General features: G+C 36.5%; 1 protein-coding gene across 2 annotated transcripts; it reads left to right on the top strand.

The window, feature by feature from the left end:
* On the top strand, positions 1,639–21,858 carry LOC109231227 (SOSS complex subunit B homolog). 2 transcript variants are annotated; one of them, XM_019396813.1, is made up of 2 exons: positions 1,639–2,264; positions 20,559–21,858. In XM_019396813.1, exon 2 carries the CDS (start codon positions 20,582–20,584, stop codon positions 20,993–20,995), a length of 414 nt encoding a protein of 137 aa, XP_019252358.1. In that variant the 5' UTR covers positions 1,639–2,264; positions 20,559–20,581; the 3' UTR covers positions 20,996–21,858. The 2 variants fall into 2 exon arrangements, with proteins under 2 accessions (XP_019252358.1, XP_019252357.1); XM_019396812.1 differs by lacking the exon at positions 1,639–2,264 and adding an exon at positions 18,123–18,406.

Below are 23,325 nucleotides of genomic sequence, written 5' to 3' on the forward strand. Positions count from 1 at the left end.
CTAATTAGGCGTGCTAAAATTCAGGAACAGAATCTTCTAATTGATTTAGCCACAAATCAAATCTGTTCAAAAGCTCAATTCGCCGAAATCAAATCTGTTCAAAAGCTCAGATCTGTTCCTCGATATTTTCGCTTAAGACACAAATCAAAAGCTCAGTTCGTCGAAATTAGAAGCTCAATTTCAAATTCTAGAAATCAGTTCTGCAAAAGCTCTGTTCGTCGACATTCTCTCTACATCTCTCTCTATCTCTCAATCGCAAATTTCAGTAATACAAAGCAAATGAAAAGAGAGCAACAATTCCACCATTGACAGCCATTAAAAAGCTTGAAAGCTTTGAATTCAAATTTGGGTTTTCAAAAATCATTATTTGTTTGGATTGGGTGTTGTTGAAAATAATTGGGAATCTGGTTTGGAGTTTATATCTCAATTTGAGGGGTTTTGGTGAAGATTAGACTTGGTTTTGACTGAATTTCAGATTGAAACTCGAAGAAGAAGAAGAAGAAGAAGAAGACATATTGCATAAATTGTAGATAAATTGTATATAAATTGTAGATAAATTGTAGATTGTTTGTATTCTGATTGTAGATGCTTTATTTTCTATTTTCACAAATAAAAAACGGCTAAAACTTCTACAAATCTTCTGAAAAAACGTAATTATGTCAAAAATCCCAATTATGCTACAATTGAATGGGAATTGGGATATAAAAATTCAATGTACCTAGTTTGTGGATATTTTGTAGATAAATTATAGATTATTTGTATTCTAATTGTAGATACTTTATTTTCTGTTTTCACAAATCAAAAACGACTAAAACTTCTACAAATCTTCTGCAAAAAATGCAATTATGTCAAAAATCCCAATTAAACTACAATAGAATGAGAATTGGGATATTAAAATTCAATATACTCAGTTTATAGATATTTTATAGATGAATTGTAGATTATTTGTATTCTGATTGTAGATGCATTGTTTTCTATTTTCATAAATCCAAAACGACTAAAACTTTTACAAAATCTTCTGCAAAAAATGCAATTATGTCGAAAATCTAGTTTAGAAACGACATACTATTTTTTTTTGTCTAGATAGTGAACCAATATCACTGTAGATGAGAGCATTCTTTAACGTCACGATGTTACAAAAATGAAATATTCCCAAATAACCAAACGCCACATATCCATTTGATGCAATTTATACAATTTGCAGTTCTTTAATTTTGCCATAAAAAAACTTACCCTCTGATTCATGGTTAGACATTGAAGCGTTAACGTTCAGTATCCAACTCTTGTTCAATTATTGGACTTTGCCAGACAACAAGGAAAGAACAAACACAAAATCTATTTATTTAATAATGAAGAGGGAAAATTGAGAATTACTTGTCAAAAAGAGGGATATATATGCTGCATTAATTGTACCCTTAAAATACATTATGGTATAGAATTGATAATTTGGTATATTAAGTGTAATTAAATCAAACCTTAAACATTAATGGTAATAAGATTTGCTATGTGGCATAGGAATGTGTAAAAGTTCCTTCTTTTTATCTTGGTCCAATAGAAACATTACTTTGGGCCCAAGATTCACTTCATCGGCTGCACACACATATAAGTAGTAACTCTATCACTCAAAAAAGAGAGATGAAAACAGACCCCCCATCAACCTAAACCTAACGCCCCACTCTCTGATGTTTGGAAAAAAAAAAAAAAAACAGCAGCCATGACCAACGCCCCTACTGGAAAAAGAGAAATGAGCAACGCCCCATCCCTTTTTGAGAGAATGGTCGATCCGTCTTCCTATTCTCACTAAAAAGATTCAGCCGCGACACACACGAAACATAGATAGAAAAAAACGAGAAAAGGGGAAACGAAGGAAGGCTGGAAAAAAACGGAGGAATCTGAGGGAATTAGAATAGTAAAAAGGGGAGGTCACGAAACAGTAGCAATTCTCTAGGCTCAAATCATTAGAATTGAGACAATATAATACACTACCAATCGAAGACTTTTCATATTCTTGTTTTTTCCCAAGTTGATTGATAAAGCTTCGCTGAGCTGACGAATACGATACAATGCGGACACCGGCATTCTCAAATCTCGCTTCTTAAAGTTCCGGTCAGCTCTTTGAGTTTCGGTGTTCTATGGGTCGAGTAGAGTTCGAGTTCGTCCGCGAGGTTCGAGGTTCTGTCGAGGTTGTCGCTGTCTAAGCTGTCTAAGCTGTCTAAGGTTTCCGGTGTTAAGCATTTTCAGATTCAAAATTGCTTTCTATCGAGGTCCGTTTCTTACTTTTAATCTCAAAATTTTGTTGGTTCCCGTAGTAAATAAAATTTTGGCGTTTTGTCATGTTTGATGACGATTTTGGTATTAACTTATTTATTTCTTTTATTGCAATTTAATAATATCTCTCTTGTATCTTAATTTGGTTGGGTTGATACAGCGCCTATAGCTGCTTAATGAAGTCGTCACCCATTCATGCTAATCATTAGTTTTACTTGTTAAGTATAACATTTATTGGGGGTCAATTGGGTGAAAATGATTATGAATAATTAATTATAATCTGAATGTACACAAGTGTTTTTTTTAATTTCTAAATTTGAAATGCATTTGGACATTAGTGTTGGCACGTTTTGATATTTTGACGTGGTTAACCATTTCCTCAATTTCCTAGATGTTTATGTATTTAGGTGCAAAGTTAGCCTAATTTCATGTTTTATCGTGTATTTAGTCAAGTTACTCGATATTGCCATTCCATTAGTTTAACCTGTAAATTCAGCATTTTTTTTAATTCCAAAAAGATAGAATGCTACATTATAATTAGTGACCTGGCTAAGCCTCTTCCGCAAATAATTTCTTGTCCATAAACTTGGCATCATAACAATCACCAAGGTTAGGAAAATAATTCAAGTGCGCTAGTTGCTTTAGGTGCGATTAATAATAAATCATCATGACTATGGGCACGGTTCCCGTGACTTGGTCACGATACATAAATTCCAATTCGAGTGCACGTTTCACGTGACTCAACCATAACTTCGAACAATAATAACAAAATAGACATGTTGTGGATCGTGGGTACGGTTCCCGTGATATGATTCACAACGTGTAATCAAATAATTAGTTGTAAAACAATTGATTTATTAAAAGCGGTTTAGAAGGAATAAAAATGCACATAGGTTTCAAAGATGTTTTAAAATCAAATAAATAGGCCAATAATAACAGTTGAGCGACCGTGCTAAAACCACGGAACCTGGGAATGCCTAACACCTTCTCCCGGGTTAACAGAATTTCTTACCCGGATTTCTGTGTTCGCAGACTGTAAAACAAAGTCAATATTTCCTCGATTCGGGATTTAAACTGGTGACTTGGGACACCAATAAACTATCCCAAGTGGCGACTCTGATTTTAAATAAAATAATTCCATTTCGATTGTCACTTAAATTGGAAAAAACTCCATTATACCTCCCTTTCGGGTAGGAAAAAGGAGGTGTGACAATATATATATAGCTTCGTGTTTAGCTAACGGGTAAAATCTTGGTATAGTCCTATTTTCAAAGTAGACTCTGTCGAATGTTTTTGAGAAGTTGGGGAGTTAGTAAAAAAGGATGGCATATAAGAGGTCATTTGGTGTCGAGGTCTAGAAGGGTTATGGTTGGATATTGAAATTGATTACAACTTCAGTTGTACATTCGAGGACGAATGTTTCTAAGCGGGAGAGATTGTAAAGCCCCCGAATTTTTCTAAGACGATTGAGTCTAATTCAAAATTAAGAGAATAATTAGTGAGACTTCGAAGTATTTACGGACCCATACGAGGGTAGCAGGGTCATTGGGATACTTGAGCATGAGATCATAAGGGTAGGAGGTCCCTAGGTTGAGTGTCTAAAAGCATTCCTTGGAGGGTTTAGCAAAAAAAGGAGCAAGAGAATTCTTGTAGCCAGGCTTAGCTAGGATGTATAGCTATGCTGACATGCGTAGCTAAAACCAGGAAGAAGAGAAGAGGAAAAGGAGAAGCTTCAACTGTGCGTAGCTAGGGATCTTAGCTACGCAACCAAGCGTAGATAGGATGTGTAGCTATGCTGCATGCGTAGATGAAACCAAAGGGAAAACAAGAAGAGCTTCTGATGCATAGCTAGAGTTCATAGCTACGCATAGCTCCTATGCACCCTATTTTCTATAAATAGAAGGAGGCGGGGAGAGAGAATTTGAGCAAGGTTTTTGAAGCTATAATATTTTAGAGAGAGAAAGGGTCCACCCCCACATCTAATACACTTCAAGGTATTATTTCTTTGTACATCTATGATGTTACTAGTGAGGTTATGCCCGGGCTAAGCCCGGGCCCAATGGCTAGATGAAGCTTCATGTTAGCAAATTCATGATCATTTTTATTTTCGTCGAAATTATCAAAACGAATAGCAGAAGCAACAACTACATCTAACTTTTCTGTTACTGTTCTTGCTAAAGAAAATATAGACTGTACCAAAATGTGACAATATTAAAATCTATTAGGATGTATTTGTTAGCTTAACACACAATTCAAATTGCAAAGAGCTTGTAAAGTTTTTTAATTTTAGCTACAATGAAATATACTGTAGGTGTTTTATCTTTCTTCTAAATCAATTATTTGAGAAGATATGTGATTTAAAATATTCTGCAAAATCGTAGTGTTTAATGTCATTGTCACCGAATCTAAACTTTAACTATGCACAAGAGATTACCAACAAAATCTTTGTTCCTATACATCATAGAACTGCCTGAAATTTCTCTGTATATGTCAAGCCAGCTACTGAACAACTTTGGTTTTCTTCATTTCTCTGCGCGTGTTAGAGCTATCAGGCTTTTCTTGAACTGTGCACATTCTTATCTCAGAGCGAAAAAGAAATAAAGGAGCATTAGCGTTAGACTTGTATTGACGTAATCTTATGCTCAAAGGGTTGAATGGCGTTGAAAGTTGAAGCAAGGCTCTAAGAAACTACTGCTATAACTGAGATAAAAGTATCACAAGAAAATCAAATTAAAAAAAATGACCAACTTGGAATTGGCTCTGCAAAAATTGAATTCTCCTATTTAGTTTTGGTAGCGTATTAGTATGACTATGTTTTAAGCAGGGAAGCATGAAACTTATTAGTAACTGGAACAAATGCTGAGATAGAACAATGATTAATGTTGTGCACCCACAATGTCAATTCAATAAGCCTTACATAATACCAAAAAGAAAAAGAAAGGATCTTTTTCTATGCCCTTTTGAGCTTAGTTGATAATTTGATATCTTTCACTGTTGTGATAAAACTGACATATTTAAACTATATAACAAAATTCCAAAACACAATCGACAGAAAACTATAATAGAAAAAGAAACAAACCAATATATGAATTGCCCAATTCAAACAAACTCAGTTGTTTGGAGACACTACAACTCCATAGAATATCCCTTTAAAAAAATCCACTTAACTCTTAAAAAAAATTGAAGTCTTAAAATCCTAACACACAAGTAAGCAATATGCATAACCTCGAAGTCAGTTGAATATCATAAAGCATATATTTCTATCAAAGCCACCCAAGCAATACTGAACAGAGTAAATGATAGAGTAAAAGACAAGAGAGTTATATGCAAAGTAGCAAACCACTGAAACCAACATGCTATCCACATTAACAGAAATGTAAGTGAATTAAGCATCATGCAGCTTTTATTTGACACATTTGGTTGATTATCTTTCTGCATCTTGTATAGTGACCTAAACACCAAATTGTTGGATGACGAAAATCTTAGTCAAAAATCCTTAAACAACAGGCACACTACAACACTCTCCTGCACTTTTGTCAGAACACACACACTCTCTCAAACAGCTACTGTGTTTAGATGGACAAGGAAACAGTAAAGAAGAAGAAGCAAGTGCTTCTGTACTACTGTGTTGAAATGGAAGAAGTTGGTCGCAAAATTGCTTGTGAACCCGATTCCATTATTCTCCACTTTATTAACTGGAGGTTCTATTCTCACCCATTTATTTTGCTCTCTTGTCTTTGTATTAGCTTGCTATATATGCAAATTATAAATCTTTAGTTGAGGTTCCTCTAAAAAATTTAAGTGGGTCAAATCGAATGGTAAAATTGAATTAAAAAAAAAACTTAGTTCTATGGAAAAAGCAGCGTTCAAGAAATTCCAGTCAACAAAACACAGGCAAAAAGAACAACCGTTTCCATGGGTATGAGTTGTTGGAGGACGGTTAGAATTAAATGAGTACATGTGCTCAAATATTTCCACTCGAGTTACAGGATTAAGGTCTGCGTACATACTACCCTCCCAGCAACAAGTCACTTGTGGGAGTATACGGGGTTTGTTATTATTGTTGTTGTTGTTGAGTTACAACATTAATGGAATTTAGATTCTCTTACCTCTTCTTACTCCCTACTAAGCTAACTAACAAAGGTTCCCCGTGTCATATTTAATTGAATATAGAGAATCAATAGATACTCTTAGGTTCAAGGATTCAAATACTTTTCTCCTTCCTCGGTGCTAAATAGGTTTCCAGGAAAACGGAGAAGAGCAATTAGCATACTGATAACTATGTAAGAACTTTCTTTTGCAGTGTCAACCATCAAATAACAATAACTAAAGACATAATCTAGTCCAATAAATTACTTAGTCGAACTCCTTAAGCAATCAGTAGAATGAATTGAAAATTCAACTTCTGCAACTAAAATCCCAACAGATTCCCATCCGAAAAAAATCAACTCTTCCATAAAAATCAGAGATAAAACAGAATTCTGTTTCAAAGCTACCAACAACGAAGTATTTCATAAAAAATCAGAGGTAAAACAGATCTCTCTTTCAAATCTAAAAGCATAAAGATTGGATAGTTTATAGGAGTAAATTATTGACAAATTTCCAACGGTAAAGCTACCTTGAAAACTAAAAGAGAAAATTGATTCACGAACCCTAAAAGCTCGAAAAGAACGAAGTGGAAACTAACCAATTCAGATGTGGAGAAGAATGAAGACAATCACACAATTTGTTAATTTGTCAATTTCAGCAAGAAAGAACAGGTTAGAAGAAGAGCGGAATCCAGAAACAATGAGATTTTTCAGAGGTAACACATGAAGTGCCAAGCAAGCGTGTTTTAAAGTTTGAGGATTTTTCCTGGAGAACTTAAATGACTAAGCTTTTAGATCTTCTCGCATACGGATTTTGAAGACCCAGTAGAAAATAGCAATGGAGGGAGGGGAAGAATGCGAGCAGAGGTATATGTGAGGAAGTGTTGAACCTGGGAAGAGAAATCAAACGGTGAGTTAAAAGTTGTCAAAGTTGGGCTACACGTGTGGACTGCAAATAGAAGCCATAAGATAGTATCGGGCCAGGCCGACATGTTGACCATGAGCTGCCTGGTTATCCCCATTTATTATAATATATGAATAGATAACATCATTATATATTATAACTAACATATATATGGATTCAATCCATAGGAATTACTTCAATCTTGAAGAATCACGAAGAACACCAAAGAAGAGATTTTCTAGGGTTTCCTTTAAAAAGTAAATTCTTCTACTCCAACCTCATTTATGAGATATAAGTGAGTGTATATATGATATTCATGATATTTAGAAGTAGTTGAGAGTGAGTAATTATGAAACCCTAGTTGTATATTGATGGTTGGTAATTGGGGAAGACATGAATAGTGAATTGGAGTATTAAATGGAGATTGTTTAGTTGTTTATAACCCTAATAGACCATAAAGTACTATAAATGAGATTTTTAAGAATGGATTAACACATTTGGCAGGAAAGATGAGCCCTACGTACCCATAGTCAAGTGTAAAGACATAAATGGGTATTGTTGAGGAACTCTTAACTCATGTTGGATATAATTATGTATATTGTGATTGGTTGAAGACTTTGGATGCTTGTGGTAAAGCGTCGGAAGTATATTGAGATATGTTACAACCTACGACTTCATGGAGTTTTTTCTCCAATTCGCATGTTGTAAATTAGTTTAAAACTAGACTTCTAATTGCGGATCCTAGCTCGTGGGGGACGAGCGGGTTGCGATTACACAATTTCTTGCATTATAAATGCTTAAGTTCCATTAATGAGTTATTTTATTAAAAACATAAAGTGTAACAGTTTTGAAGTATCTTTACATGTTGGAGTGACACTTGTTGAACTAAAAGATAAATTCTCACTTTGTTAATTTCTTTTTACTGAAATTGAAGAAGGTTTTTATTTGCTTGTTCAAATGTTTGAATCGGTTATGAACACCATAATTTGATTTGAAGTAGATTTATCTGAGGCTTATAAACTATGAATCTATTTTAGAAAAGTCAAATATTTTAGGTGTCACTAGTGGAGACCACCGAGATTGGTTTGAATTTTGAACTCGTTACCATGGAACTACACATACCGGTGTAGGGATACATTCATAAGTTAAGCCGAGGTTTGTGGGATGGAAAAATGATTACTACTAAATGTAATGAAGTTAAGTCCACTCGTATGGTACTACGGGAAGCCATCCAGACAAGTAGGGTCAAATACTTGTGGCTAGGTTAATCACCTAGTGTTGTTTATATTATGTCGGCGTCGGTATAGTGCTCCCACTAAAGGTAAAATCTCACAGAATTTTGGTTGAACTTAAAGGCCAAAGGACATAAAATTCGAATTATGTTTTACATTATGATTTCATCTCCTTGTTTAACTTATGAATTGACATAAATGCTTCCTTGTTATATCGATGCTTTGCATATTTCTTGATCGTCTTTCCTATCTTGTCCCACTCTTGGGGGAAACTGTTCATGATTCATACTAGGCATGCAGAGCTTAGGCCCTTTGGCCAAATTTTCATTTTTGTTTTTAGGCACCGGTCCTAAGCAGTGTGAGATCCATGGATAGGACAATTCCACATCTCCAGTTGATACTTTTGGTGAGGCTCCACTCTTACTATTGTGGAGTAACATTTATTTAATGCTTTTGGGTCACCCAGCTTGTCTCGGTCGACTATATTCATTCTGTATCATAAAGATTCCATAGACAATATTAGTTTACTCTTTTGGGTTGTAAGTTATGGTTACTTATATGGCAGCATTTTTTTTAATGAAAAGAATTAATTTAAAGGTTAAGTTTCATGCATGGATTTTATTTTTTAAAATGTTTGTGTTTCAAAGGGCTTCCACATGCATATAAGAGAGGATTTATTGATAGGTTTGGTTCGCTCGGATCGGGTTGTGCACCAAGTGCCGGTCACGTGGATCTTAGGTAGTGACAAACTTGGTGTTGGAGCACTAGGTTCTAAGTCAAATCCTAGGATGTCTGTGGAACCCTGTCAAGTAGAGTTCTCTTATCAGTGTTTTGTGCGCCACATTTATATCGGGAAGGCTACATTGACATTATAGAAATGTTTTGTTCTTTCTCCCTATTCTAGATCGTGCAGTAGAGCTTTAATCTAAGAGGTTTCTTAACTTGTGCATTATCTCGATTCGTAGAACATGGTGAACACACGCGGTAGCAATGTGAATGGAGACGCTGCTCCTATACCCAATGCGGCTTGGGGAGGGACACCCGCCAGAACTAGGGGGCCGACCTCCGAATGGTGGAGGTGCATGAGAAAGAAGTTGATGAGGTACCTGCCCCACCTCCAGTGCCAAGCCGCTTAGATGAGGCCATTCTCGGCATAAGGATGACCATGAATACTTTCGGTGAGCTAATGGCTATGCAGGCCCAACAGAACCTGTAGACGGGTATTCAAGCTCTCCATTAGGGAGGCATGTGAGCACCGGTGAATGAGGATATGGCACAATTGGCCATGAAGTTTGTAAGGCTTGGATCACTGACATTTACAGGAACGGATCCTCTTGAGGGCCCACAAGACTTTCTTGAGGAGATGGAGAAGGCCACTACCTTGCTAGGAGTGAAAGATCATTGAGTTTTGTTAGCAGCTTACCAGTTGAATGATGTGGCCGACCTCTGATTCAAATGGGTGGAGAGAAGTAGATCGGAGGATGTACCTCCAATGAATTAGGAAGAATTCCCCAAAATGTTCATCAAGAAGTGGGCCATCGGGAGTTAGGGCTGATCTTGCAATATCATTTGAGACCTTAAAGCGGGATACTATGTCTGTTTCAGAGTAAAGTTTTCTCGCTATGCTCCCCCACCTCATCCCCACAGATGATGACGAGATTGATCGCTTTTCCCCTTGGTTGATTCCGAGTATTCGAAAGGATGCGGCTAGTGGAAGGAGACACACCACTTATGCTGACTATGTGGACTTGTGTATTGGTCATGAGAGGATTCATCAAAAGGAAAAGGTCAATAGAGAAAAGAACAAGAAGGCTCACAGCTTTGGTATTTTCAGTGCATTGCCTAGTTCAGGAAAGGTCAGAATAGGAGGGAGCCATCTAGGCTACCACAACCTATGGTACAGATCGCTTTTAGTGGCCCACCAGTGGCTTAGAGTTCGAGACGTAGAGGTTAGATTAGACCAACTCAAGGTGATCGCATGACCACTCAACAGGTTCAGAGTAGTGTAGGTTATGTTCTAGACATTCTGACTCATCTCCAGTGATTCGAGGCCCATGCTATGGGTGTGGTCAAATAGGCCACGTGAAGAGGTTCTGCCCTAATGGCAACAGGGATCGACACCCCGGCCAATAACTTCTATGGCCACTACTTTAGCTACACCACCCACACCTTAGAGATATGGGATCCATGGTGGTCGTAATGCAGGATAGACACATCAGACAGCTGCTACTTCTATGGGGATGCAACCGCGTTTCTACGTTATGCCCACTCGCCCTACTGTAGAGGCTTTAGAGCCGTTGTCACAGGTATACTCATTGTTTCCACACTTGATGCTTATGCTCTTATGGATCCTAGATCCAAGTTTTCATATATTACCCCATTCTTTGCTTTGGATTTCAGGCAGTGTTATTAAAAGCGCTCGCTTCTCGCTTTAAGCGATGAAGCGAGGCGAGGCGCAGTTGTAGCGCTTTTCTGGTAAAAAGGCGACTTACATTAGAAAAGCGAGCGCTTTTCTCGCTTAAGCGAGAAGCGACGAGTTAGAAAAAGCGAGAAAAAGAAGGCATCAGCTAGGGCTTTTTTAAAAATTTTGGCAAATAAACATACGAGCAGAAGACATCTGTTACCAAAACATACGAAGGTCTTCTTCTTCAGCCCAGCGAACTCCACCGACGACGGTCTTCTTCTTCTGTTCTTCTGTTCTTCTTCTTTTCTTCTTCAGTTCTTCTGTTCTTCTTCTTCATGCTATGTTTTCTATCTTCTTCTGTTATTCTTGTTCTCTTGTGTTCTTCTTTCAATTTTTTTCACTTTTTAAGCACTCATTTTTTGCCCAAAACGACTTTTTTTTCTTCTGTTATTAAAAGTTGCTTCTGTTATCATGATACGACTTCTTTTTCTTCTGTTATGCTCTGTTTTCTGTTATTAAAAGTGCTCTTTATGCTCTGTTTTCTGTTTTCTTCTGTGAATTAATTGTTATTTTTTTTAGTTGTTGATTGTAGTAAATTTAAGAATTGAATCTATTATTTGCTTAATATGTTATTTTTAATGAGTTCTTAGCCATTTATCTATGCCTATTTTTTATATTTTTTTTTATGTGTTAAATTGCGCTTCACAGCAAAAAAGCGCGCGCTTCGCTGCGCGCTTCTCGCTTTTGTGAAGCGAGGCCTCGTCGCTTTTTTGCGCTTAACGCTTTCCAAAACACTGATTTCAGGATAGAGCCAGAATAATTGGTTGAACAATTCTCTGTGTCTACTCCGGTTGGAGATTCGGTTATTGCTTCTCTTGTCTATAGGGGTTGTGTAATTATAGTTCAAGATCGAGTGACTACGACAGATCTTATTGAGTTAGAAATGGTTGACTTTGATGTCATCATGGGGATGGATTAGCTATTCAAATATTATGCCACACTTATCGTGCTAAAGTAGTCAAGTTTGAATTCCCCAATGAGCCGGTTCGTGAATGGAATGGCAATACTGTTGAACCTCGAGGTAAGTTTATTTCTTATCTTAAGGCAAAAAAGATGATTATCAAGGGAAGCCTTTACCACTTAGTCAGACTCACAAACATGAGTCTTGAGATACCAACTCTTCAATTTGTACCAGTTGTTTGTGAGCTTCCAGATGTCTTTCCCGATGAACTTTTGGGTATTCTACCGGATCGGATTATTGATTTTGGGATTGATGTGATACCAGATACACAACCAGTATATATTCTGCCGTACCGAATAGCCCCAGTAGAGTTAATAGAATTGAAGGAGTTTTCAAACTATTTCTCAACACATTCGTAATAGTTTTTATTGATGACATTTTAGTCTACCCATGAAGTCAACAGGAGCAAGCCAATCATTTGAGGAGGGTATTGCGAACGCTGTTGGAGCATGAGTTGCATGCAAAATTTTCTAAGTGCGAGATTTGGCTTGAATCTGTGGTGTTCTTGGGTATGTGTTATCAAGTGATGGTATCAAGGTTGATCCGCAAAATATTGAAGCGACTAAATGTTGGCCTAGACCAACAACACCGACGGAGATTCGAAGCATTTTAGGATTAGTCGGATACTATCAAAGGTTTGTTGAAGGTTTTTCTACTCTTGCGTATCCTTTGAAAAAACTTTATACAGAAAGATGCCAAACTTAAATGGTCGGATGCTTGTGAAAGGAGTTTTCAAGAATTGAAAACGAAAATGACTACAACACCGGTGTTGACATTACCTATGCTTCAAGGCAAATAAAAAACCATGAAAAGAACCATCCCACTCATGACTTAGAAGTCGCCGCGGTGGCTTTTGTATTACAGATAAGGGGCAACTATTTGTACGGTGTCCATTGTAAGGTATATACTGATCACAAGAGTTTGCAGTACATTTTCAAGCAACGGGAACTGAACTTGAGGCAAAGACGATGGCTTGAACATCCCAAAGACTGTGATGTTGATATTTTGTACCATCCGAGGAAGGCCAATGTGGTGGAAGATGCTCTTAATAGAAAGTCAACAAGTAACTTAGCTTGTTTGGCAGTACGTCCACAACCTATGAGGAGAGAGATCCATAGCTTGGCAAACTTGGGTTTACGAATTGTCGAGGATGATAATGGTGATGTGACCGTACAAAATCGCGCCCAATCATCCTTGATTGAACAGGTAAAGTCCCATCAATATGAAGATCCCTATTTTGTGGAGTTGAAAGAAAGGATCAACTGGCTGAAAGTCACTAATTCATTGTGGATGCAATTGACAGTAGTCTAAGGTATCAAGGTTGATTCATGTGTTCCCGATGTGAATTATCTTAGAAGAACAATCATGACTGAAGCACACAACTCGGGTTACTTCGTAATTCGGATCTACTAAGATGTACCAAGATTTTTTTTGAAAGAGGTCTATTGGTGGAATAATATGAAGAGAGATATAGCCAAGTTCGGGTCAATGTGCATAAATTGCCAACAGGTAAAGGCTGAACACCAATGACCTAGTGGGTTAGCCCAAAATATTGAGATCCCATAGTGGAAATGGGAGATGATCAATATAGACTTCGTTGTTGGATTGCCCGAATCTTTTTGCTAGTATGATTCCATTTGGTAATTGTGGAACGATTGAAAAAGTCGGCACACTTCCTTCCAGTCAAGATGGGAGCTCTCACGCGATGAATCACCTTTCCTGTCGCCAGAGCTTCCCTCCCTCTGCGTTTTACCCAATTGCGAACGGGGAGTATATATTAAGCTATCAGAGTCGCAAGAATAATTATCCAACTCATTCTTTCAGCTCAAGTTATTATTCATTATCTTTTTCAAGCTTAACAACCACTATTAATGATCTAGAGTTGGCATCGGCGGAGCTAGTGTTATGTTTATGGGTTCAACAGAACCCAATAGTTGCTATCCAAATCCTATATATATATATATATATATATATATATATATATATATATATATATATATATATATATATATATATAAAATCCAAAATCCAATAAGCTATCTTTTATAAAGTTTAGAATTCANGTTCAAGTAGGGTGATTACTCTCTCGAGGTTTAACCCGTTAATTGGGACTATCATTTCTCATGAGTCCATCCCAATTCCTTGTTGGGTCAATTTTGGAGACTTAGACTCTCTTTCTCAAGAAGAGTCAAATCCACAAAGCACAAATCAGTGTTTGTAACCACCAATTTATAGATTAAAACATAAAATCAACCCAAATAGCAAACACCCATAGTCAATCTAACCCTAGATGGAAACACCCATCAATTACCCATACTAGGGTTGAGCCACAACCCTAGCTAATGGGTTTAGCTACTCATGCTTGAAGGAGAAAATGAAGAAATAGATGAAGAACAAGACATATTAATTAAATACTAAATTAAAGTACAAGAATCTATCGTTAATTTGAAGCTAAGATGCCAAAAAATGGCTACAAATGGTGTTCTCACGAGCGCAGCAGCTGAAACAAATTAACTGATGACCTAAAAATGGTAAAATGTTCTATTTATACTAAGCTGGAAAAACTGGGCAAAAATACCCCTGCGGGGTCAGTGCGGGCCGCACAAAATGGACCGCGGCCGCACAAGGCTCTTGGATTTCAAAATTTGACTCTCTGAAGTTGGGTTCCGCAGACCGCGCAGAATGAACCGCGGCCGCGGAGGAAGCTAGCGCGGTCCGCACAAAGATGATCGCGGACCGCAAAGGCTTGGAATCTGGCAATTTCAACTCTCTGAATCTCTACTCCGCGGACCGCACAGAATGGTCGTGCGGCCGCGGAGCCTTTATCGCGGACCGCAAAATATGTACAGCGGTCGCATTGCCTAAAGCTCGTAAATGCCAACTCTCTGAATCTACCTAGTGCGGACCGCGCAAAGTCGAATGCGACCGCACTAGGCCTTTTTATCCTCAGTTTGCCTTGTCTTTGATACTTGAGCAGGTTTCACTCCCTTTTGAGCCGATCCTTGACATTTTGTCACTTTGTCGATCAAACCTGCAATCAAGCACACTTATGAGCCTTTTGGGACTATTTTATAACAATTTATAACCAAAGCGTAAGCAAGAAGGAGTATAAAACATGGCAAAATCCCTAGTTATCAGCGGCTCCCGGTACTAGAGGCAAAAGTTGAAATGATGGATGAGCCTGAGGTGTGGTTACAGCAAACCGAGCAAGATAAAATTGCACACAGCCAAAAGTCTGCCTAATTGCACGAAGACCTTAGAGAGGCCAAGGCTAAGTGGGTCGAGCTTCAAGATGCTGTAACTGCTGCTGCCGAGCGCGAGTCTGCCTTTGAGGAGCAAATTAATAATTTAAAGGCCAACTTGCGCTCCAAAACCAAGGAGGCCAATGCTGACAAGTAGAAGAGGGCCAAAATGGAAGAGAGGCTCAAATGGGTCATGGAGCAAAATCAGCTTCACTCAACTAGCAATGTTGATCTTGATTCCCGGCTCAGCGCAACGAAGGCAGAAAGAGAAGATCTTTAGGCTGAAGTTAATAAGCTCCGAGCAAAACTCTAGGATCAAGAAGATTCTCTCATCTTCGAGAAGACCTATGTCAACCATATGAAGAGGAATACTTTGAAGGAGGCCAAAGTAGGAATTGACAACATTGACGATTGCATTGCCAGAGTCTGGGAACTAGAGTTAACTGCTCGTGAGAATCTTCCTGGTCGACCTGCTGCAACTGACTCCTCGAATACTAGTTCCAAGTATTTGAGAATCGAAGGGGAGACCGAAGAGGATGAAGGCCCCGAACCGGCAGGGTAGCAACCTCCTTCCACCAAGGAGAATGAAGATCCTTCTCTCCTTTCGGGTTCTGGAAACAAAGAATAAAGTATTATTTTTTCTTTTATCTTTTGTAATTATGCCAAAACTCTTTTACTAGTTAGGCACTTTAATAAATAAAAGAATTTTTCGCTTAAGTGTTGCGCAAAATATCTTTTTTACATTTAGTTGATAAAGTTTTGGGTATATTTTTTCATCTGATAACTTTCAATTCCGGGCATAAACACTTCCAAAAATCTTCCCTTTACTATTAGGGTTTCAGAAGCGAGGGCCTTTATGTTTAAGTGCTCTTGAAGAGGATGTCTTCTGTTCATCCGGCACAAGCATTTGAAGTTTTTGTTAACTTTCAAACAACAAAATAAATTAACTTATCTTTTGGACAAGAAACAAGATAAAAATAAAAGGATCTTGCTTTATTCCCTTTATCTTTAAAAGTACATAGGCATTCACTTTCTTAAGTAAGCCAATACATATGGCTAACTTGTACTAGGGGTGTTCAAAACCGATCCGAATCGAAGCTTAATGGCTTACCGGTAACGGCTTAACGGCTTAACGGACGGGGAACGGATTGAAATTTTTTTATTAAAGGCTTATCGGTTTGGGGGCGGATTATTCAATTTTCTTAAGGGATAATCCGTTAACCCGTTAAGAATATAAATATATATATATATATATATATATATATATATAAAATCCAAAATCCAATAAGCTATCTTTTATAAAGTTTAGAATTCACAGACTCAAAATCCTAGCTAGACATCAAGAGCTTTACTTTGAGATCTTATTCATAACCGAATTTAGTATAAATTAATATTTTTAATAGTTTGAAGTTAAGTCTTGGGTTCACTTGTTTGAATCTCTAGCCTCTTGCGTAGCTTCCAACTAGTCTTGGTCTTAAGGTTTAATTAAACTCTAAATCACTCCTAAAACACTAAGTTGTCGTTTGGCAGGAGGTATTAGAAAAATAATATAAGTATTAGATTTGTACATTACTAATCCCTTATTTGGTATATTTTTCCAACCTATGTATAACTAATACTTGTATAACCAAATTATAACCTAGTTTTCAACCTAGTTATACATCCTCTTTGGTATTATCCTATGTATGACTAATACATAGCAAATCATGATAGTAGCAATGCAAGGTTTTTTATACTTGTATAAGCATGATTAAAGACATAATTGCCCCTCAAATCCCTCGGTGTACAAAGTTGAATGTGGAGGTTAATTTTGTAAACAACTAATTCTTTTAGAAATTGTGCTATGCTTTTATACATAAAACCAAACCGTGAACAAGAAATAATCTCAGCATAACTAATTCCAGCATTACTTATACCCGCATTGTTAATACACCATATCCAACATCATTCTTATACTTCCTAGCAAACAACCTCTAAGTACTAATGTCATGTTCAAGTAATATAATCCATATCCATAGCCGACATTGGCTCCCAAGATGATATATTAGCGCACTTTAAAGTTTTAAAATATTATGAGATTTTAGGTTCTCTACATCAACTTCTTGTTTTCAATCTACTCCATTGGTTTATTACTCGCTCACTAAAAAACGCATTGCAACAATCCAGTGGAGCCTTACCTTTATAAGAATAGAGGCAAAATTTACCAACAAGCTTACCAACATGCACATCTAACCTTGCCGGAGCAAGTGATATTGACTTTTCGGCATCCTTTCCCGATGGGGAGTGGGGTGACATGGCAGCGAAAGAAGTAATGTGGAAGAATATGAAAGAGAGACAGATGAATTCGAGAGATGGAAAAAATTGGGAAGATTGGGAGGGATAAATTTTATCAACATGAGAGCCTAAAATCATAGAATACAATAGTTGGCTAAATTATATGATATAAAAATATTATTAAATTAAGTAATTGTTTGAAAGTTTCTAAAAAAATATAATTAGTGCTCCTAAGTTATCGTGAAAACAGTACGGGCTAGCCTGTTTTCGGAAAATTATCAGCATTTGCAAAGTCGTTGAAAAAGAGCTACTATTTTACTGCAACACGGAAATTTGCAGTATAATATACTGGAGATTGATGCACCTATGTATGAACTTCCAGCACACGGAAAGTTCCAGCATAATATACTAGAGATTGGAGCACATGTGTATGAACTTCGAGCATATGATGTTGGAACTCCAACACAGAGAAAGTTCAAGCATAATTGTGATTAAATTGTGTATGAACTTCGATCACGTGAATTTTTGAATTTCGCTTCACGTGAATTCTTATCGAGAAAGGCATGCGATTAGCCTTAATAGGCGGGTGGGCATTGTTCCGTTAAAACCGAAACAGAATAAACCGAGATTTTTTTTTTTGTTTCATCGGTTCTTTGATCAGCTTTTGTTTGTCATTTCAGTTGGGTTATCCATTTTTTGAGATTAAATAGATAATTTTATAGATATATTCTACTATTTTGTTTTAGAGAAAAAACAAATGTTGACTCCAGTCCAGTTTACTCAAATAAAACCTCGGCTTTTTCAAAGGGGTCCTGAATTGAAATAGAAATTAGAATCTGCAAAGCTATAAATAGCTCTCAATTCCTAAACCCCTCGCCGCTGCCCACTGCCGCCTCTCGCCGTCGCCGCCTCTCGCCGTTACTATTTCCGCCTCTCGCCGTCGCCGCCTCTCATGCGTGTCAGCAGTGATCAGGTTCATTATTTTTCTCTCTGTATGATTATGTGTGGTTTCTTCAATTAAGAAAAATCCTCACCACTTTAAAATTGATGGTAATTACAGTTGGTTTTGGGTATTGAAACTTACAGTAATTCAACAAAAGGCAAAATTAAGTCAGTTAGTATAATCTAAGACACAAACTGCTGGGAATTAAGGTAAACAAGAAATGAATTCTATTTTTATCAACATAAACTAGAAGGACAGACCCAATTTCTTACTGGAAGTCAAGCTAATTGTCAAGTAAGGCAAATGTTAAGCAAGTGACGGTCCGAATTCCCAACCTAGAAACGAACTATGTTGTGAAATACAAAAATGAACAATAAAGTAAGAAGCCTAGTACTTTGTTTAGTATCAGTAAAATAAAGAATTTGATTTTTAAAAAGTTACAGGTAGAAATAGAAGGAACCAGAGGCGGAGGTAGTGCACTAGTGCTCTAGTTACAGTTTCATCGAACACAATAACTTTGGCTCAGACCTCGTATATATACATTAAAAAATTCTGGCTCAGACCTCGTATATATACATTAAAAAATTCACTAATAAAGAAATAGATTTCTAACTAGAAAATCAAATGGGTTCGGGATAGAATTCCGAGCTCGAACCCATAATGTTCAAATCCTGGATCTGCCTCGGGAAGGAACTATGCTTTCCATGCTCATCCCACACCATTTAACCAACCACTTCCAGTAGTAAAAACTTAGTTTCAGTCAAGTTGGGCTAGAATCGAAATTTGGGAAAAAAAGGGTTGTAGGTTTGAAAGATCCGAAGTGTTTTAATGGAACCTAACTTTACAAACGGAACAACTAATTTTAATTTGGTTTTAATGTGCAGTCTTACAAAAATCGAAAACCAACCAACCCATCCGATTTTTTAAAAAACAGAACTGAACCGACCGATGCCCACCCCTAAAATCACCTATATTAAGGAATTTCCTCCGGGCTATCTTTTTCTTCTTAATTTTAAGTTACACAACTAGAGTTTTACAGCTAGTAGACCTATGTCAGTTGTGATAACCTAATATATTTCTTTGATTTTCTGAAAAAGAAACCAAAACCTACAGAAAAGAGAGAAAGAAGCCCAAAAAGGGGGATCAGAAATGATCTAATTAACCCTTACATGATATATCACAGATAAAAGTTGATTATCTACTATGCAACTATTTTAAGTTTAAGCATGGAGTATCACAAATCCTTCTTATACAAACAATTTTAACATAAAGAAAGTGACAGTTGTACAAATCTATCTAATTATTGAGATCTTTAGTTTAACATGATACATTAAGTATTCTAACTAAACTTTCTGAAAATTTACCCCAGTGCGTGATGCGTTGTTAGGCGCACATCACGGGTTCAAACCTTACCGCAAACAAAAAGCTTGGTATTAAGCTTGATAATCGAGGATTTCTCGATTATCGAAATTTTTTTTTTAAAATTTCTGTTTAATCAAAGTTAAGAGATGATTGGTATAAATTCAGTGATGTGTAAGAAAGAATAGAAAATGCAAGTTTCTGGAGACATTCTTAAAGAAAAAATAATAATTAAAAAGATAGAAAAAACAGTGAATATGAAATTGCATACAACAGAGGTTTTGTAGGCTGAATTGACCTTTTTGTATGATCAACAACTTTTAGCTGTCTCTTGACTAGTCCATGTCAAATTTTGGTCATATAGTAGGTGTGTGTGTTGAAACTCAAAAATTAAGGGTGTATGTAATTTCTGAACAATCTAGAGGGGTTTCCTTGTATTTTCTCCCATTTTTTCCTAAAGGAGAAAAATGTAATTAGACGTTTGACCTGAATTGGTATGGAAAAAGGTATGAGTATATTGTCATTTAACTTTATGTTTGGACCAAATTCTCTAAAGATGGCAAGGGTATGTTATATTCTTTAACTAACAAAACAGTGAAATGCCAACAAATTAATAAGAAGGTTTACCTTCCTGAGAGATTATATGTATTATGCAATTAGTATAGTTTAGCAAATGCTAGCGATAAATGGTGAGAAATGATAAAACAAAACAAAAACTACATTTACCACTTTCTTGATGAAAAAAGAGTGCGCGAGAAAGTTTATTTTTCTAGATTTTCTGTGTGTCTAATTATTAGGGTAATTTGGAAATCTTTGGTTGCAGATATCGTGTCGCAGTGCAAAAGGATGCAGTATCTGAAAGACATTGTACCGGCTGCATTGAACAATATAAACACAAAATTCATTGTCTTGGACAAAGGGAGGATAACTTTGGAAGGGCAACAAAAGATGTGTTTGGCACTAGTGGCGGATGAGACAGCTGCAGTTCACTTTCAGATGTGGGGTGATGAGTGTGATGCTTTTGAGCCTGGGGACATTATCCGGTTAGAAAATGGCATCTTCTCTTATAACCGCAACAATCTACTGCTAAGGGCAGGTAAGCGAGGCAAGGCAGAAAAGGTGGGAGAGTTTACCATGGCCTACGTGGAGACACCAAACATGAGTGAGATACGTTGGGCCCCTGATCCCAGCAATTCTAAAATATATGTGCCAGAGGCTGTTATTTCTCCCTTTTCACGAGTGTTTCCACCAGTGAATTGAGCATTGGGCAATCTTCTTTCTGACAGGTCATCTCCTTTAAACTCTCTTACTTGAATGTCGCATTTTTCCTAACTTGAGGAATAAAGCATCTCAAAAGTCGTATGGCTGAGCAAAGTAGGGAGTTACTCATTTCGCGATTTCAATATATGGTAGCCTATTGAGTTCAGATTCTTTTGAAGGGTTAGTGATGCAGTATACTGATGATCGTGAGGATTGATTCCCAGTGCATTATAGAAAGTAATGCCTCTTTTTCTCTAGCTGGATTGACCTGAGGTTCCTTTTTCTCTAGTTGGATTGTCCTGAGGCTCCTCTTGTATGCAATTTTTTGACCAAAAAGCATACTCTACTTCAATGTGCAAACAAATGAGAAAAGATCCTCAAGTCTGGTGAAGTTTTCCTACCTCCAAAATTTTGAAACATCTAGTTTCTAATGAATTAACGTCGCAGCTTTTCCTAGATTCACTTCATTGAGCAACATACTGTGATATAGAGAATCAAAAGTAAACTTATTACATATAGCTCGTAGTATTACTTTCTTTTTTTCATTATTATTTTTGTTCTGATCCATTCAGGTTAATGGATCACTTAAAAGAGTTTCCTATCTTTGATTTATTTTCTTAGGGCTCGTTTGGTACGAGGGATAAGGGATAATTAATCCCGTGATTAAATTTGAGATGAGTTTATCCTATGTTTGGTTGGGATAAAATGGCGGTATAACTAATCCCGGAATTAGTTATCCCGGGATTGTAGTGTTTTTTTATCCCTATGGGAGGGTGGAATAACTAATCCGGGATTGATAATATGGTGTTTTGAAATTTGTATTTCAGTGTGTGTTCATGACTAAAATCCAAACTCAGCAGCTATTTAAAAGTGTTCTTTTTTATAATTGTCGTAATATTTTACCATATGAAAGTGTTTACTATCTTTTAGAGCTTTCCCAACACTTTAATTAAGTTTATAACTTCAATCCAAAATCAGCAGCTTTGGGAACCAATTCTAACCAATTCTCCCAAAACTAAGATATCTATTGAGGAAATAATGCAATTACCTATAGAAACTAAAAAAATTACCCGATTTTACCCATCTTAAACTTTATTATAACTTATACACATTTGAGCCAAAAGTATTATCCGACTACCCACTCACATTTAGTTGGTTTTCTTATGTAGTTCTCCTACTCTTTCCTCTCTTTTTTTTTATTTTTTTTTTCTTTTTCTGTCTACTCTTTCCTCTTCTTAGCCGTGGATTTTTGGGGGACACATTTTCTATTTTCTTCTAGGCACATAGATATTAATGGAGCAAATAGTGTTAAACACCTGTTCAGGAAAGATCTACTAGGCTCATTCTCTGTAGCCTCATTTATTTTTATTAAGATTAATATGTTTGAATCTGAATACACATATGAATATTAAGGTATTGTATTAAGACTTGAATACCGAATAATTAAGATTGTTTATTTTCTTCGAATATGAATATGTAAAACTTGTCTTTCTTTTAAAAATTAATAAGTATAAATTCAAATAAAATAGTACTGAAAGTAGATCACTTTGGATTATTGCTTTTCGAATTTCAACAATCCAATACACGATTCAACATCTAAATCTACTCCAAATGAGCTCAAATTTGGAACATAGCCTCCAAATATCATAAAGAACAAACCGCATTCATCAATTTGTCAAAATAACACTAAATCTAACAAACTCATTTTGCAAGTAAGAAGAAGAAGAAGAAATCGTAAGCAGTAGCATAGAAAGGAGAGCCACAACAGCTACCTTAAAACATGCTCACAAACACTATATAAAAGAGGAGGAGGACCACCAAATGGGGAAGACCAAATAAGATTTTGCAAACCCCAATTTCCAAATTCAAATTTTTCAAAATATTTTAATGGTTGTCAATAGAACTTTTTAATAAATTTTATGTTTATTATAAAATCGGAGTATTTTTAATCTAAAGTACGAGATTGGATCATAGAAGCAAGCACTCAACTTCATTTATATTAGATTTGAGGAGGTCTCACATTGATTCTGAAGAAGTTCAGGCTTCAGCAAAGCAACTCATGAACAAGCGTGACATCTTTCCGAAGGAACTCAATATATCTTAAGAGCACGTAGTAGTCTCAGCTATTCGGTTCAGACTTAAGTTTGTTGATTAATTATCAAAATTTTTGAATAATTCTATCGTTTCCTTATCTGGCATATTTTGTCGTTCATCCGTGGAGATGAAACAGAGAAGAAATTCAAAGAAATTTTAGAAAATCCAAGTCGGGGAGAGGAGAGGGAGATAATGGAAAATTGGAGCCTAAAATGGGAATATCTGATCGTAATACA

Source organism: Nicotiana attenuata, chromosome 8 (assembly GCF_001879085.1).
Source record: "Nicotiana attenuata strain UT chromosome 8, NIATTr2, whole genome shotgun sequence".
NCBI classification, from domain to species: domain Eukaryota; kingdom Viridiplantae; phylum Streptophyta; class Magnoliopsida; order Solanales; family Solanaceae; genus Nicotiana; species Nicotiana attenuata.